Source organism: Chelon labrosus, assembly GCF_963514085.1.
Source record: "Chelon labrosus genome assembly, chromosome: 21".
Lineage (NCBI taxonomy): Eukaryota > Metazoa > Chordata > Actinopteri > Mugiliformes > Mugilidae > Chelon > Chelon labrosus.
Window position 1 is genome coordinate 6,756,912 of NC_140354.1, and position 16,429 is coordinate 6,773,340.

The 16,429-nt window shown below is 40.3% G+C and overlaps 1 protein-coding gene across 1 annotated transcript; it reads right to left on the reverse strand.

Annotated features, from left to right (window-relative positions):
- Positions 1-1,066: 1,066 nt before the first annotated feature.
- Positions 1,067-16,429, reverse strand: shisa9b (shisa family member 9b). The gene is made up of 4 exons (XM_084571229.1): positions 15,767-16,429; positions 13,502-13,608; positions 5,058-5,189; positions 1,067-2,271 (listed from the first exon to the last, which is right to left on the reverse strand). Exons 1-4 carry the CDS (start codon positions 16,273-16,275, stop codon positions 1,889-1,891), a joined length of 1,131 nt encoding a protein of 376 aa, XP_084427355.1. The 5' UTR covers positions 16,276-16,429; the 3' UTR covers positions 1,067-1,888.

Below are 16,429 nucleotides of genomic sequence, written 5' to 3' on the forward strand. Positions count from 1 at the left end.
GTTTCATTACAGTGACTTCAGTATTGTTGCAGAAGAAATAAAACCATTTGCAATCACAATAAAAATAACAGTCAGCAGCAGTGACTATACAGCATTGTCTCAGGTGACAGAACAGATGTCATAGAGCTGTAAAATAAACACAGTAGATTAACTACGTGACAGGATACCTCAGTTTATATGTATATTATGGAAAATAGTGCATACAGTTTGGTCAAACGTTTGTGAGAATAACAGCCACCCAAATACAATGTGCATCATTTCTGGCCTTTATATTTATATATATATTAGTTCTGTAATGCTTGAGATGAACCTTTATACTAGCAGTTCCCACCTCCCACTTGTGTAGCAGCTCTGAGTGCAGCCTTGTATCCAGCTGCTTCAAATAGTCAACCGCATGACTTGCTGTAAGGCGTGAACAAAATGAAATTGCTTGGCCGAGAAATCAGTGTAACAAATGAAAACTGTACCTGAAAACTCTTCCACCAAGTGTGGCTAGAATTTTGTTGCCATTAGTTGGCACAATTTTCCTGCGTCAACTTTCAGCTTGGAATATTGCACAGTAGTTCAAGCACAACTTTAATTTAACACCTGATAAATATTGCTAGTGTCAGTCAGCCAAAAATGTGTCCGGGTGTGTCAGGGTTTAGTGGACCCAGCGGCGAAGAAAGGGAAAGTAAACCTCCAACGATGGATGCGCCAACTGCTGCTGCTTTCAGACCAGATACATTCATTAAATGTGAGATTAAATTCACACAAAATTACATACATGTTGAATAAAAGCCAAGAGGTTTGACTATGAAGCGAACTCTCAGCCACCACACTGAAAATGAACATAATGGATTACTAAGAATAAAACCAATCAACGTTCTAATACCGGGGCTTCATGTACAGTAGGATAATCACACACATGCTGATACTGGTGAGAGGCACTATTACACCAACACGACACAGGTTGTTCACGTTGCAGCTACTGAATGTTTCCCCTACTTACAGTATATCCCACTGTGATCCCTGCGATTCTCTTCTCAATGCATTTGGATATTCTCCTTCAAAATGTGGCATCTACCACTTTAAGAAAGTGACACTATTCACAATATTTAGATGGACATTTTAATGGGTGTTAAGTCATTAAATCAACAGGAACACCGAAAGACTGATCCCTCTATATATTTAACACTGAATGATAAACCTAGCTTAAGAATCATCAAAAATCAATGGCATTTTGGAAACAAACCTTAATTACTTGCACTTTTCTGAAAGTCTTTTTCTTAAATAAGTACAGTTCTTACTTAAGTTGGAGTTTTGAGACACTGTAATACAAATGTAAGTGATGTTTTAGATGGCTCACGTTGAGAGCATGAAACAGATTACGAAAAAAATTAAACTTGCGCGCCCCACTTTATCCAGCACCTATTGGATTAACACATTTGTTCTTGACGATTAACAGTATCTATGATCCAGTGACAAATTTAATCGAAACCCAATTAACCGAAGGCGACTCAAATCTGGTGATTTTTTCTAAATTACACAATGTTGCTTTAATAAAACTGGCATAATATATTTTAACTTTAAGGACCTGATATCTTTTCAGTGGATACCGACAACAGTACTTAATGTGTCACGTCTCATCTCGTCTGTAATATATGAGCTATGTTGGATTACATCAATATCAAACACAACATATTGTGCCCTTCTGAGGCACAGTGATTGATACACAGTCCTGTTACAGTACACTTCACCTTTAGATGCTGTTTTCAGTGCTTGCCATTACATACACAGATGCACATGCTACAGTCCATGCTGTTGTCTTGCAAAGCTACCCACACTCCACAGATACTGTCTGTCTTAAAATGCAGACTAGTTTTAAGCCTGATGTTCAGACAGTCCCTCATACGGTCACTTCTGTCTTGCTGTTGGTGACAAAGTATGGTTGTGGAGTAATGTAGCGAGTGGTGTGCAGCTCCTTTTCTATGATGCAGAATTTCTTTGGACCGTAGTTCTGTCGGAGTCCCAGTGTGTCCTGGTTCTCCCAGGATCTTGGCACGCCTGGGCTGGCGGCAGTGCTGGAGCTGTAGGACCGTGGCTGGGAGCTGTGGCTCCTGGGGCTTCTGTACTTGTGTCCATTCTGCTTTGAAGCCAGCTGTCTGGGTGGGCTATAAGGGTTACTCGGCTCTGGCTCCATGTCCACACCATCCATAGGAAGGCTGCCCTTGGCTGTCATCTCCATCAATTGCCTCCGGTTGCTGTGGAAGCTGTCATTCGCTTTCTCTGCTAACAAATAAATAAATACACAAAAAGTACATTTTGTAATTTTCCCTTAATTAAGCCATTTTTTTTCTTCTTTGAAGAGATGAAGAGAATAAAATGAAGCGTAACTTAACACTCACTTAAAATCTTGTATTTGCTGACCACACCCATTAATGCTGGTTGTGGTCTGAGGTAAAACAAGTTTGAAATAGGCTACTATTGAAAGGATCACCTGAAGTTTAATTGTTGTCTCTGTTTACACTAAGTCCTAATGTAAATCTAAATACTATACTAATTGTATTGTACAGTCTTCTTCCATGTCATGTTGACTAGCCCACTTTTGCTTTCATTATCGTCACTTCAAGACATCATCCGTGTGCTCATCCGCTCTTAAATATACTGCCTGGCCAAAAAAAAACTCACCACCTGGATTTAACTAAGCAAATAGGTACGAATCTCCTGTTGGATAATTACTGCATGGGTGATTATCTTTCAGCTGGCAACAAGTTATTTAACTCCAACTGATGCAATGAGTAGCTTCTCATTTCTTAAACAACCATGTCGAAAGACGCATCCCGTGGTCGTGGAAAAGATGTTAGTCTGTTTGAGAAGGATCAAATCATTGGCATGTATCAAGCAGAGAAAACATCTAAGGAGATTGTAGAAACTACTAAAACTGGGTTAAGTCCAACGCATTATTAAAAACTGGAAGGATAGTTGGGAACCATCGTCTTCCAGGAAGAAATCTGGTCGGAAAAAAATCCTAATTGATCGTGATCAGCGATCACTTTAACGTTTGGTGAAATCAAATCGAAGAAAAACAACAGTAGAACTCAGGGTTATGTCTAATAGTGAAAGTAAGAACATTTCCACACGTACAATGTGAAGAGAACTCAAGGGATGGGGACTGAACAGCTGTGTAGCCTTAAGAAAACCATTAATCAGTGAGGCTAACTGGACAAAAAAGGCTTCAATTTGCTAGGGAGCATAAAGATTGGACTCTGGAGAATGGAAGAAGGTCATGTGGTCTGATGAGTCCAGATTTACCCTGTTCCAGAGTGATGGGCGTATCAGGGTAAGAAGAGAGGCAGATGAAGTGATGCACCCATCATGCCTAGTGTCTACTGTACAAGCCTGTGAGGGCAGTGCTATGATCTGGGGTTGCTGCAGTTGGTCAGCTTTAAATAGATTTTGAAAAGGTTTTAACTTGAATTTCCCTCGGGATTAATAAAGTATCTATCTATCTATCTAATGCTTTGAATTGTTATACATTGCCTGTGGTAATCGAGGTTCATGTTTCCTCATGAATAAGGTATCTATGCTTTGGATCATGGTTGGTACACGTTTATAGACAAGAGATAGTGTTGTTAAGCAACATGTTGTTCTAACAGCAGCCACTTCTGCCGTTGGTAGATTAGCACACACAGTACATTAGGACCCCAGAGGCTCTCATGGATACCCATGAGCAGTGCAGTTGCATCTTATCACCACGCCTCCACTCATTTGTGTTTTGATTGCTCTTGATTGTCTCCTGTCCCCGGTCTCATTTGCTACGATTTGCTCCATTTACATTTCCGCTAATGATCAGTTTGTTTGACGGCACTTCAGTGGATTAGCAGTGGAGAAGCATCAGCTGCTTGTGTGAGTCAAAAAAAGAGCGAGCGGTGATTGGACCTGCTACATGCATCCTGATAGCTGTCATCCCTTCCATGGTCAGGTCTGTCCAACGCAGCTAATTGAGTCAGGTAGAATCTATAAAAAGACTCCCATTTCACTGTGCTAGAAGCAAATACCTGCACTACACACCCTGAGGCTGTATTCTCTGCTCTTATTATGAGCATTAGGTTGAATATGATGAAGTGAAAACGATTGATTTTTCTTATAGACTTTACTAGAATCAATGTTTGGCCAAAAAGTCCACATGAAATGTCAGTCACTGCAGATACAACTTAATTCTCCTTATTATTGAAGTCACATTGTGAATACTTTAGAAGCTTATGTGGAGATTTTAATAGCACAGAGGGATCAATAAATTCTGTAATTCTGGTTTGCATGTTGACGTCAGTGGCAGTAGTTTTATTTGGGTTATGCAATGGAATCATACAAATTATTTATACTGACTAAAGACATAGTACTACAGAAATGAATAATTAATAAGTTGATACGTTTGCTATCTGTGCCATGCCTTAAAAGCAAAAATCAAAAATGTATTTAATTTAATTTAGTGCCTAGTGTTACTATTTTGGTGGTTGCTATTATTACTTGCTGATATTCCAGGCACTCACCGCAGACTTTCCAAAATTAGCACACTAGAAGAACAATAAACGTGCGTCTATAAATAATATTTCAGTGCCACTCTCTGTTGACATTAATGGACTGTGCATTCACTCAAATGACTTCTGTAATCGAGATTCAAACTGACTACTATACAAAGGAAAAAAAGGTATTGTAATACACATCTGAAATTCTGTGTTGTATAAACTGCATTATTGGTGTATCTGAAGTAGATGAGAAACAACACAGCCAAACGTCTTTCAGAATCTTAATGTTAAAAAGGAGGGATGGAAGTGAGATAACACAAGTTAAGGCACAGATCGTATATAATAATTAATGAAGCATTTCAGCTGAAAGTTGTTCTCACATTGCTTTTTCTACTGTTTCCTGCTGTCTTTCCTTACACGATGCAGGGAAATCCTGATTAACTCTGCAGGTCTGATTTATAGAGTGAGTAATTGTTAATAATCAGATCAGAAGTGATGAATGCCGGCTGCTTTTTTTATCGCCACGGTTCAATGTAAGCAACGTCTTACCGACAGCCTTGAGTGTGGAGTACTTGTTGAGGTCCTTGACAGGCTTCTGTTGTTCATAAGGGCTGGTGATCTGCCCCACAGCTGGGTACGGCTGACTTATCAAACCTGCTGCATTGTTCATCTGATTGCTGTCTAAAGGAGGGGAAACACAGTGCAGAAATTGAAACGTTAAAGGAGCATGTGACAACGTGGTTAGATTTTACTGACATTATGGGACCAACAAAATCCTGTAACACATTGCAGGGACTAATTCCCTTAAATCACTGAGATTATGCAGTACATGGCAGAACATGGCTCCCATCATGGCTGACGCATTTGCTTCTATATTTTGTTTATTTTGTTCTTTCTTTCATTTATGCTGGCTTGGTTTTCTCTAAGTGACGTTCAATTCCCAGTATCCAAATCAGCTTGATGGATGGATGTGAGTATAGAACAAGTGTTGCTCTAACTTGGTAGTCTCTCTTCCCCTAAAGTAGGCTTTTCTGGGGACCCAGCTGGGGAGCCAAGACTGCTCTTTGTAAAACTGTACTAATCCTACAGTAGACATCTGGTAAATTAAGGGGTGCACAGCAAATAGACTGGCCCCCTGCCTACTGGCATGACAGAGCAAACAGATGTTCAGAGTGTCTTCTCCTCGTTTAGATTGGAGGAGTTTAGAGGAACGTAGCAATTCACAGGCAGTGAATGTGCTGTGTTATACAGTATGTATGTCTGAGTAGAGATATCATTGTAGTTCCGGATCAGTACTTGATTTGGAATGTTTTGACCATTCATTTTTTTTAGGTGATACTTCTTCTCTATATTTTAAATGTCATAAGGTTTCAGTCACTCATTCTGTGGTTTCTGATGATTAATTTAAGGTAATCAGTTCAGAAGAGGTGCAGTGCCAATCTACTGTAAATACACCTCCAATAACATGGACTGGAAAAATAAAAAATGTCAATAAGCTCACCACTGCTATTGTTGATGGCTAAAGTTTACAGAGTTTAGAATATGATGAGTCCGTTAGTCCTTGGTCTAGAATGTGTCGCGATGAAAAACAGATCATTAATACAGAAAATGGGTTAATTAGGCTCTTATTCCCCACTGGTCAGCAAGAAAGTTTATTCCTGTGCTAATTAAATTGGAAAGTCTCAAATTGTCAATGCTGTCTCATGAAATGATGCAGAGGACAGCTCAGACAAATCTTTCACTTCTCCACATCTCGACGACACGGTGGTGTAATGTACACTAAGATCAGAGTTGGAGGTCAGTCTAAGCAGCAGGAGACAGAGGAAGCCAGAGCGTTGTTCACCATATGACAAAAACTTCTTCATAACACACACCTGTACTATCCCATTTTAGTCAATAAGAACTATATAATCATATGATAATGGCTTTGTCGTCATAAGTCGTCATAAATCTTTTAAATTCGGTTGCAATAGATACATTTTGTCATGTCATAGCTTTAGCTCTCAGAGTGTAGCAGCAAAACTATCTATCACCTAATCCTTTCATCAAATCTATCTGTCTTAAATTGCCAGCTTCTTTTTTTCTGAGCTTATTGACCTGTTTCAGTTTCATGCAGTTCATTGTAAGTGGGCCATGCAGAGAGGCTCTCAATTTACTTGTTTAAGCTGATAGTCAAAGGAGATCTCCAGCTTCCATAGTGTACCCTGAAAAACTTTATGTTTAAATGACTTGTCCACAACAATATTGCTTTCAACAGGTACATGTACTTTAAAATCCACACAAACAACAGTACACATGGAACAAATGTAGTACCTTTAAGATAAGCTTCATGGAAAACTACACTGCCTGGCCTGGAAAGATAAACATTGTGGCACATTTAAATGATGTTTGAGGCATTTACCATATTACTAGTAATGCAATGAGTAGCTTGAGTAGCAATGAGTAGCTTCTCATTTCTTAAACAGCCATGTTGAAAGACACATCCTGTGGTCGTGGAAAAGATGTTAGTCTGTTTGAGAAGGGTCAAATCATCAAGCAGAGAAAACATCTAAGGAGATTGCAGAAAATACCAAAATTGCGTTAAGAACTGTCCAGCTATGTCCAATTATTAAAAAGTGGAAAGATAGTGGGGATTCAGCACATCAGGGTAAGAAGAGAGGCAGATGAAGCAATGCACCCATCATGTCTAGTGCCTATTGTACAAGCCTGTGGGGGCAGTGCTATGATCTGGGGTTGCTGTAGTTGGTCAGGTCTAGGTTCAGCAACATTATGTGCCCAAAGAATGAGGTCAGCTGACTACCTGAATATACTGTATGACCAGGTTATTCCATCAATGGATTTTTTCTTCCCTGATGGCATATTCCAAGATGACAATGCCATGGATTCATCAGGCTCAGATTCTGAAAGAGTGGTTCAGTGAGCATGGGACATCATTTTCACACATAGACTGGCCACCACAGAGTCCAGACCTTAACCCCATTGAGAATCTTTGGGATGTGCTGGTGAAGGCTTTGTGCAGTGGTCAGACTCTCCCATCATCAATACAAGATCTTGGTGAAAAATTAATGCAACACTGGGTGGAAATAAATCTTATGACATTGCAGAAGCTTATTGAAACAATACTACAGCGAATACGTGCTGTAATCAAAGCTAAAGGCGGTCCAACGAAATATTAGAGTGTGTGACCTTATTTTTTGGTGGAGACGTTTTTTTGGGCCAGGCAGTGTAGTTTTATGTCCCTATCTATTAGGTCACTGACTCAGCAGCTAGTTTGCAAACTGTACCATCTGTACGGTCTCAACTGTCTCTTGTGCTTAACTTATAACTATGTCAAGATCAAAGTCTGTATATCCGTTTGAAGGTAGAAAGCAAATTATCTAAATAGTTAGTTTGATTACCAAACTGCATTGTATCCAGTTTTATTGTCCTGTCTGGACATCTCTGGTATCTCAACTTTTATTCTAATGTAAATCTGAATTGACCACATTTCTCACTGGATACATGAAGACAATGTTTTTTCTTAACATCTGATGTTACTTTGCTATTCCCAGAATGTCAAACTCAATCCAAACTGAGATGCTGACGTATGCAGTCGTCTATCTACCTCTTTGTGTTGACTGAGTAATATGTGTGCTTGTACACTGTTGTCAAAGTCATAGCTTTTATGTCGGCTGCAGGAAGAAAGTAGGACACTTCTGGAGACTTGTAAGGTTAAAGACTCCATGGTTGTTGCGGGAAATAAGCGAGTTAACACTCCAGACACAGACACCTCCCTGGAACTCATAAAAGATTTAAGGGAGTATTTTTGGAGCTGTATGCCCCGATATAAATGGTACAAGGAGAAGGGCGCTCTTATTTACAGGCAGCCTACTTTCAACGTAGTGATGAAAATATTCTTTTCTGTCAGTATTTTGCCATTTCTGTCAGTTTGACAACAAACCATAAATTTCTATTGTATGCATAAATAATCACTCATTTGTAGTTGAGATTAGTTATTCTCGAACATGTTTGCCAATTACCTGATTAAACCAGTTTAACCTGTTATTAATTAGGTTAGAAATAATCATTTCTGTACAGACTGTACAAACACAACATATACACATTTATATACACATACCTACACAGTTAACCAGATATTTTGCTTTGTGCCGCTATGGCAGAGGGGCCAAAACTCCTGCCATAACGCGCCCTCTTCCAGGCCAGGGATCTGTATCTGTGACCAGATGGGAGCAGTGTGAAGAATGGGTAGAGGGGGTGCCTGGGGTCATGTGTAATGGTGCGTGCTCTGCATGTGATGGCTTTGTTGTAAAGGTCTGAGATGTTGGGCGTGGGGGAGGCCAATACTTTCGGAGGCATTCTTTGTTATGAATTTGTTCCTATTGGCTGTTGTTAACAAGGTAAATCTTAAAAAGATGCACAAAACCTCTTACACACTTAAATCAGATGATGAAAATTTTAAATGAAAATACTGTTATAACATTTAAGTACAGTTTCATCTCATCTCACTTACTTATCTTTACTTTTCATGCTTAAAATCCTGTACAGTGTTGTATATGTTTTTCAGTGGAGTTTATTTATAACTAGGACCTGGTGTCAGAACAGCCTCATAGTAAGACGTGCTGAACAGTTTACTTCAGCAAACTAAATAATTAGATCTGCCAGAGAATACTGGAGCTCCCTGTTTGGAGTATTTTAAATGTCAAGGCAAACTAATGTGTTTGAATGTGAAACATGATCAAATTATGGTCACACTAAATTATGTTTCATAAAAATAGCCTGGTGTAGCCAGACTCAGTTCTTATCAGGATTTGAGTCTGGATTTCATTATGGAGCGTGTTTTAACCGAAAAAGAGGATAAAATATTTTTAATTAGAGCAACGAATTATGTGCCGTAGTGTATGCTTCTCTACAAATGCCTTCATCCTAAGTTATTTTGCTGTCAATGTCTTTTACAAAAGACGCAATAGTAGAATTTAAACATCTTGCTTTCATTTTGTTCAACTCAACGGTGTTCAGAAGGTAAATGGTAAATGGTCTTGTATTTATATAGCTATTTTCTACTTATTGGTATGTAAAGCACTTTACAGTCACATTGTCACATTTTCCCATTTGTCAGCGTACCAGGGATCGAACCGCTAACCCTCAGGTTCATGGTCTATCCACTCTGAAAGTTGTCCATATAGTTTATGGGCAGGGAAAGTTTATGTTGGCTTTCAGACCTGGTAAATATTGGAAAATAAATATCAAATTGGAAAATTCAGCTCTCTACATTTGTGTTTGTCAGGATATTTTGTAGTGATCATTCATTCATTCATTCATTTTCTGTAACTGCTTGTCCTCTGTCCGCTGGAGCCTATCCCACCTAACCCTAACCCTAACCCTGGACAGGTCACCAGTCTATCGCAGGGGTAACACAGAGAGACAGACAACCATTCACACTCACACCTACGGCCAATTAGAATCGTAGTAATATTTGAGTTCTTTTATTTCTATCTCTGTATATGATTGGCCAGCTTCCCTTTCAGAGATTACATCTCTTGAGCTATAACTGTATGTAGACCAACTAATGAGAAAGATTGCTCACGTAAGAACACAAATATACAGCATACCACTTGATAATTATCCATGGTACATTTTACACATTGACCTGGAGTGAAAGAAATGGCTAGCCTGTTTACCTCAAGAGTGCTGAGGAAGTAATTTCCATATGCAGAAAGGCACTATTTAATATGTAGAGAAAGTTCACTTCAGTTCAAAACATTAAATGGAAGGTTCGCTTCACATTCTTACAATCACTGGCTCCCAGTGTGACTAATATTTGTCTGTCAGAGACCAATAAAGGCATATTTAATAGTCTCACCCAGGTCCATCATTAAAGTAGACCAACAAATAACTGGCAGCACTAAAGTTTGCACAGCAGGTGAAATGTTGAAAACTATAAAAATAACTTTCCAGGCACTTTATTGGGTAATGACCCCACCATATCTGTGTTGTCAGCGGCTGAAAATGTAAGCATAAAGTCTGAAACATAGTAGTCACATATCATACACCACTGTAAAAAGGGAAGTCAAAGAGCACCATTTTGTCACCAACCAGATATTTTTAAGCGTTCACTGTAGTCTGTTTTGTAATTATCTCCTTAAAGCTGTGCTATTCGGAGTACAGGGTATGACAGGTGGAAACAGAACCATAGGTAGGCTCTACATTTGGTGGCTGTTTCTCAGCTGCTGTCAGAGGGAATGCAACTGAAATACATTTCTATCCGGAATTGAGGAAATAGGGCTGTCATGCAGCAGTCGAGTGTTGGCAGTGAGCGGAGACTTTGTTCTCTCTGGCTGACGGCCTGAGTAAAAAGAGGCAACACTTCTCAAATGCCCCATGTACACAGATGTCCAGTAGGATTTGAACATGATAGTACTGGTAGTCAAAGATACCCAGCTCACAAAACCTGTATTACTGGCGTCTTGAGGAAAATAAGTGCTCATAGCCCAGTCTCACAGATGTTTGTTATCTTTGACGGGCAACAGATGAGGAACGGGGGCTCCCTCTGGAACATTTCACTCACTGCTTTGCACAACTGTCTGTAATAGACAGCGACTGTTATAGCTGGGGCATGCCACGAGAAAGCACAGCTGGACAGGACAGATCCGTGTGGCAAAAAATATCATCTCACCTCCTGTAACCTTCCAAGGATCGCTGTCAAGAAAACAACAATCACCACGGTGCTGCTGCCAACTCAATAACACTGAATCCCTCTCATACATCTCTGAGCCACTCTGCCCCAGACTGCCATGCTCAAGGTCACAAAATAAAAGGAGAGCTGCAGCATGCCTTTCCTTAGTATAGTTAAGTCTTAATTAATTACATTTTGAATGAAATGATAAATACATTTATGCCACAACTGCCTGAGGAAGAATGCCAGGCTTAAAACATGTGATATCTAACTTATTGTGGCTTCTATGGACATTGTGTGTGAAAAGTAGAATGCAAAGATTGTGAGGTCAAGATTAACTCTATTTTCAGAATAGAAAAACATATTTCTCAAAGAATTTGCAAAGAACAACTACACTTTCTTTTCTTTAAAAAATATCAAAATGTCATATCTCATGTCTTACAGTACAAGATGTTGTGTTGTCTCACGTATTTGAGTTTGTGTGAGTTCTATGTGCTCACCACCACCGCACAGAAACTAGTTTCAAATAGCAGCTTACAATCAGTGCTGCTCATCCCACTATACGGCAGGTAAAATGGGAAATGAAAAACAAATCTCGTACGCCTTACAACTTGAACAAGAAAGTATGTATTTCTGAAGATCTGCTGACATGTACGGCTCTTGGGGTTATTTAAAACGAACTGATAATTATTCTGTCAGTATGCAAAGTAAGAAAGATAGCACTCTGATTTAAGAATAATTATTGTTGTGTGAGTGCTGTGACACCTCACCTCAGCTGATTTCTGGTAAGTGTAAAATCATCTCAGCTAAAATAAAAAATGTGTAGCTCTTAATATAGAAGTTCAGTTGCTCTTGCTTGAAGTTGCAGTAACTGGATAAAGCGCACAGAGTATTTTCAGGTAACATAAAGCACAGTGGCCTGTTTACCTTCTCAATGTGTAATAATGCATGTGTGCATTTTAGTTTACACATTTAGATGCCAAGAACAAGCAGGTTTTCATTTCAGTCCCAAAATATACAGAATAAATGTTCTCACTGATTAGAACACTTATAAAATAATCAATGAAATCCCCTGTTCTCCTATTCTCCCACGTTGTAATAATAGCTCCCAAACATCTGGACTTTAGCACATGCTAATCTACTATTTATTTACATTTGAAATGACTGAAAGGAGACATCATGAGACACACGATGACTGATGCCTTTCATTATATTAAAATGAAAGTTTTCCATTCTGATCAAATTGGGCTCTGTGGTTTGCTTATGGTAGAGTTATGGATAGTGAACTGAAGAACTGAAAGGAACACAATTAAAACTTATGTCAGTGGACGTTCTTAACAGGACGCAGGAAAGACAAGGAGGCAAGACGAGAAAAGGGAGCCTTGCCGGGAGGTGAGAGAGGCACACAGCAGACCAGAGAGACACATGACGAGAAAGAGATGCAGCATGCTCATCACTCCCAAGCAGCAGGGTTTCAAGATGTTTCCATTTGTTTTAGGGCACAAAGACACTGGTCCTAAGCAGCTACAGCTGCCACAGTGTCCACAGGATCCATTTGCAAGGAACTTAATGTATGACAAAGCCCGGAAGCCCGTATGTCCGGAAGCCCTGATCCTAGAATCGCCCCTGCTTACAGAGGGCTTTCAGATATTAAGAAAATAGCCAAAAATTGCTGCTTCACTGTGTATGTTAAAAACCTGTTTGTAAGACACAATCCCATTTGCCATAATTACCCCAGCTTGCAGAGAGATGGAGGGGGTCAGAGAGACCTTTAATGACTACAGCTGTCACGGCAGTAAGCAGGTTGGCAGTAAGCAGGTTAGGATTAATAAGAACTCTTTTTTGTCTCTGTGCATCTGTGTTGGCATTGGTGCTGATGAATGGGAAAATGAGGGTGCAATGTAATGTGTGAGGCCCGTGGCATACAATAAGTACTGGCTAAGAAAGGGCTCTAGGTTGTCAGTGGTAATTAGTGTCTGTGTTAACTGATGGCAGAGGGTATGACTAATTGGTTCACCAGCCTGCAGGATTTTTGATGGATGATTTTTTCCCCCTTCAATCCCTTTCCGTTCCACAGATATTGATGTGGTAGGCAATCAAATATACAGGCTGTATGAGTTTCAGATTAATATTTGCTTCAACAAGGAGTCAAGGAGTTCATCAGTAACATTTAGGTGGTGATTCAGTGGCAGGCACTGGTCAGTGAAGGTGATCTACAGCACCAGAGGCATGCGGCAGTGGCACTAGTGATTAAACATACTGTATTGGTATGGAACTCCACCGTTCTGCCATGCCAACGTAGGTGGAGGTAGCTACTTACGGAAACTGTCGACTGTGACTCTGGTTTCTATGTTCTCATAGTGCTGACCAAGTCCGATGTCGTCTGTATCTTCTGAGGCAGGATGCCGGATCACATGTGCAAGAGCTCTGGGGAGATGAATAAAAATATCAGTAAATATGAAAGAATAATAATTTTGTGCAGGCCAGAAGTAAAAAAACAAAAAAAAAAACAAAAAAAAAATCTAAATCTGTGAGTTTATAGAACTAATTCTACTGCTGGTTAATGTTACCTTCATGGCGGAAAACATCAGGGTGATAACTCCATGATGTCATCAGGGTTATTTTGTCACACTGACACTGTCAAAACAGCTTGTCATGTGGTTGTATAGCTTCAGAAACACCCTTCTCACACTCATGTGCGCACCTATCCAAGAGTAGGGAGGGCTGTATCCAACCGTTCTGAAACCATCAATCTAACATTCACACCCACTTCATGGTGTGATTGCCCAGCCGTACAGGGGTGAGAAAGGAGCTAGGACTCAGTCATCTTCCTCTGGCTTGCTTTCTGTCTAACTACCAGGCAGCATACTATGAAATATAACTTAAAGGACATACTGTTGAAATATAGACAGATCAGGTATAACCATAACATTATAACCACCTTTCTAATATTGTGTATGTCTCCCTTGTGCCTCCAAAACAGTTGTGACTCATCAGAGAATGGACATAAGCTTCTGAGGGTGTCCTGTGGTGTCTGGCAACAGAATGTTGTTAGTGGGGGTCCTATGGGTTGACAAGAGGGGCCTCTGTGGATCAACCCACAGACACTTGATCAGTTTGGGATCTAGTGAATTTGAAGGTCAGGTCAACACCTTGTGCTGTTCTTCATGTTTTTTTTTTTTAGTTGTTCCTAAACCGTTTTTGTGTGTGTGCCTGTATCAGGCTGCATCCTGCTGGGGATGGGTGCTGCCATCGAGGAGTGTCATTGCTATGGGGTCGAGGTGCCTGGTCTGGTCTAGGTGGATGGTACACGTCTAAGTAACATCCACATGAATGCCAGGTCCAAAGGTTTCAAAGCAGAACACTGAATTGTCACAAGATGGTCAATGTTACTTATTTCTCCTGTCAGTGGTTTTAATGTTGTGGCTGATCGGTGTATGTGTCATTACTACTAATCTTGGCCAACAATGAAAATGCGGTGAACCCTGACTACATTTTTAGTGCACTTCAGACAAGTGATTACCTGAACCATTTGAGGCCAGCAGAAGACAAGACTTACAATGTGCTAAGTTAAGTACAGCTAAATCATGTTTTTGTTTTGTTTTTTCTTCTGAAATTACTTTCTCAAACACTATGTACAAAATGAAAGAAGAGGGACATAATGTGCAGTAAAATGATCTCATGTCACATTGAGTATGATTGTTTAAACACTTTGCCTTTCTCAACTGAAAGGGTTTTGTGTGTACAAAGTAATGAATCAGGTCTCAAGGTGATCATGATGTGCTCAGTAAATCTATAACCCAAATGTCCTCTTCAAACATAGCTTTCTGTTCCTTTGAGGTGTAGACTGAGCTGCTGACACTGACTTTATGAAAAAATCTGTCTCATACAAATGTATCTGATTATGGCAGTGCTTCAACAACATGTGGAGTTTAAAGCCAGCATGCAGAGCACAATTTATTTACCCAAATCAATGTCAATTTTCCTGTTCATACAGGTGTTTAGCTTATTAATGCGTTTTATAAGCTGAAAGCAAAAGCCTTGTATTTTGTCCTTTATGACTGTCTTTCAGGATAACAATGACACACAGGATATCCTGAGTGCAACAATGCTGAGGGCAAAATCACTCTTCTGAGTGGGCTGCAAAAGAGTGGTGAGCCTCTGTGCATATATGAAGTGGTCTGTATGTGGGGATACATTACTTTAATATTTGAAGAAGAAAAAAAAGCGTGTACATTTAAAGATACAGCCTAAAAAATCTACTTTCTGCTGGCCATGTAGATACAATATCAAAATACATTGTATCTGTAGCAATGGCAAAATCAATTTGACCCACTAAGGTATGGTGGACTGGAGGTAAGGTGGACGGGTGAAATTAAGAACCACAGGTTGATTTCACTTCCAACGTGCACTTTGTGTGCAGCTGAACTTCTTTTGCATAAATGTTGCAACGTGTTGCTTTTACTCTTTTTAAGTTGCATCGTGGTTTTGGTCCACATACAGTCCACGATGCTTTTAGATGTTTTCTTTCTCAGGGAAATAACAACTCTAAAATACAAATGGAAAAGCAAAAGTCCAGACTTACCTGGACATGTTTTCTCTATGAGGGCGGTGCGTTTTTTCCAGACCAAGCTTGGTGAATATCCCTATCAGTGCCATTATGGCCACGACCCCGCATATGACATACACGATGAGGTTGGTCTTATCCTTCGCTGATTCCAGAGCCACGTTCACTTTTGGCGGAGGTTTGCCTGTCATCATATACGGCGGGGTGTCGTAGTTCTTACAGGTGGTCTGGTCCAGCCGGGAGCTTTTAAACGCGCAGCAGAACCTGAAGCCACAGGTGCCGCAGCAGTACAGGTAGCTGCCCGTCCTGCACACGAACGGCGGGTCCCACTGACCCATCACGTCGTAGTAGCCGCGACACTTGTCCTCCGTGTGCGGGTTCTCCGTGACTTCGCCCTCATCTTCCCTTGAATCGTTAAACCCGGTAACGAACATGAAGTCGTCGACCGTTTGACCCGGCTCGCCCTCCGCGTCGCACACCATAACTTTAACCAGAAAGTAACCGAGCAGCAGCTCTGTGCCCCGCATCGTTGCTCACTTTTTACACACTTCTTGACGCCCTGACAAGCTCTCATAAGCCCGGCAGCATCTTCCGAAAAGATGAGATACAGCCATGCGTAAATGTGAACAGGCTGGTTCCAACCTCCATGCGTAAAAGCACGGTGCCACCAGAAATTGTCCT

Bases quoted from the DNA above. Each gene is read 5' to 3' on its own strand.
- shisa9b (XM_084571229.1), bottom strand. From the start codon at position 16,275: ATGCGGGGCACAGAGCTGCTGCTCGGTTACTTTCTGGTTAAAGTTATG. The intron at 5,190-13,501 runs GTAAGTAGCTAC...CCCCTCCTTTAG, and splicing joins AGTCACAGTCGACAGTTTCC to ACAGCAATCAGATGAACAAT. The intron at 2,272-5,057 runs GTAAGACGTTGC...TTTATTTGTTAG, and splicing joins CTCCACACTCAAGGCTGTCG to CAGAGAAAGCGAATGACAGC.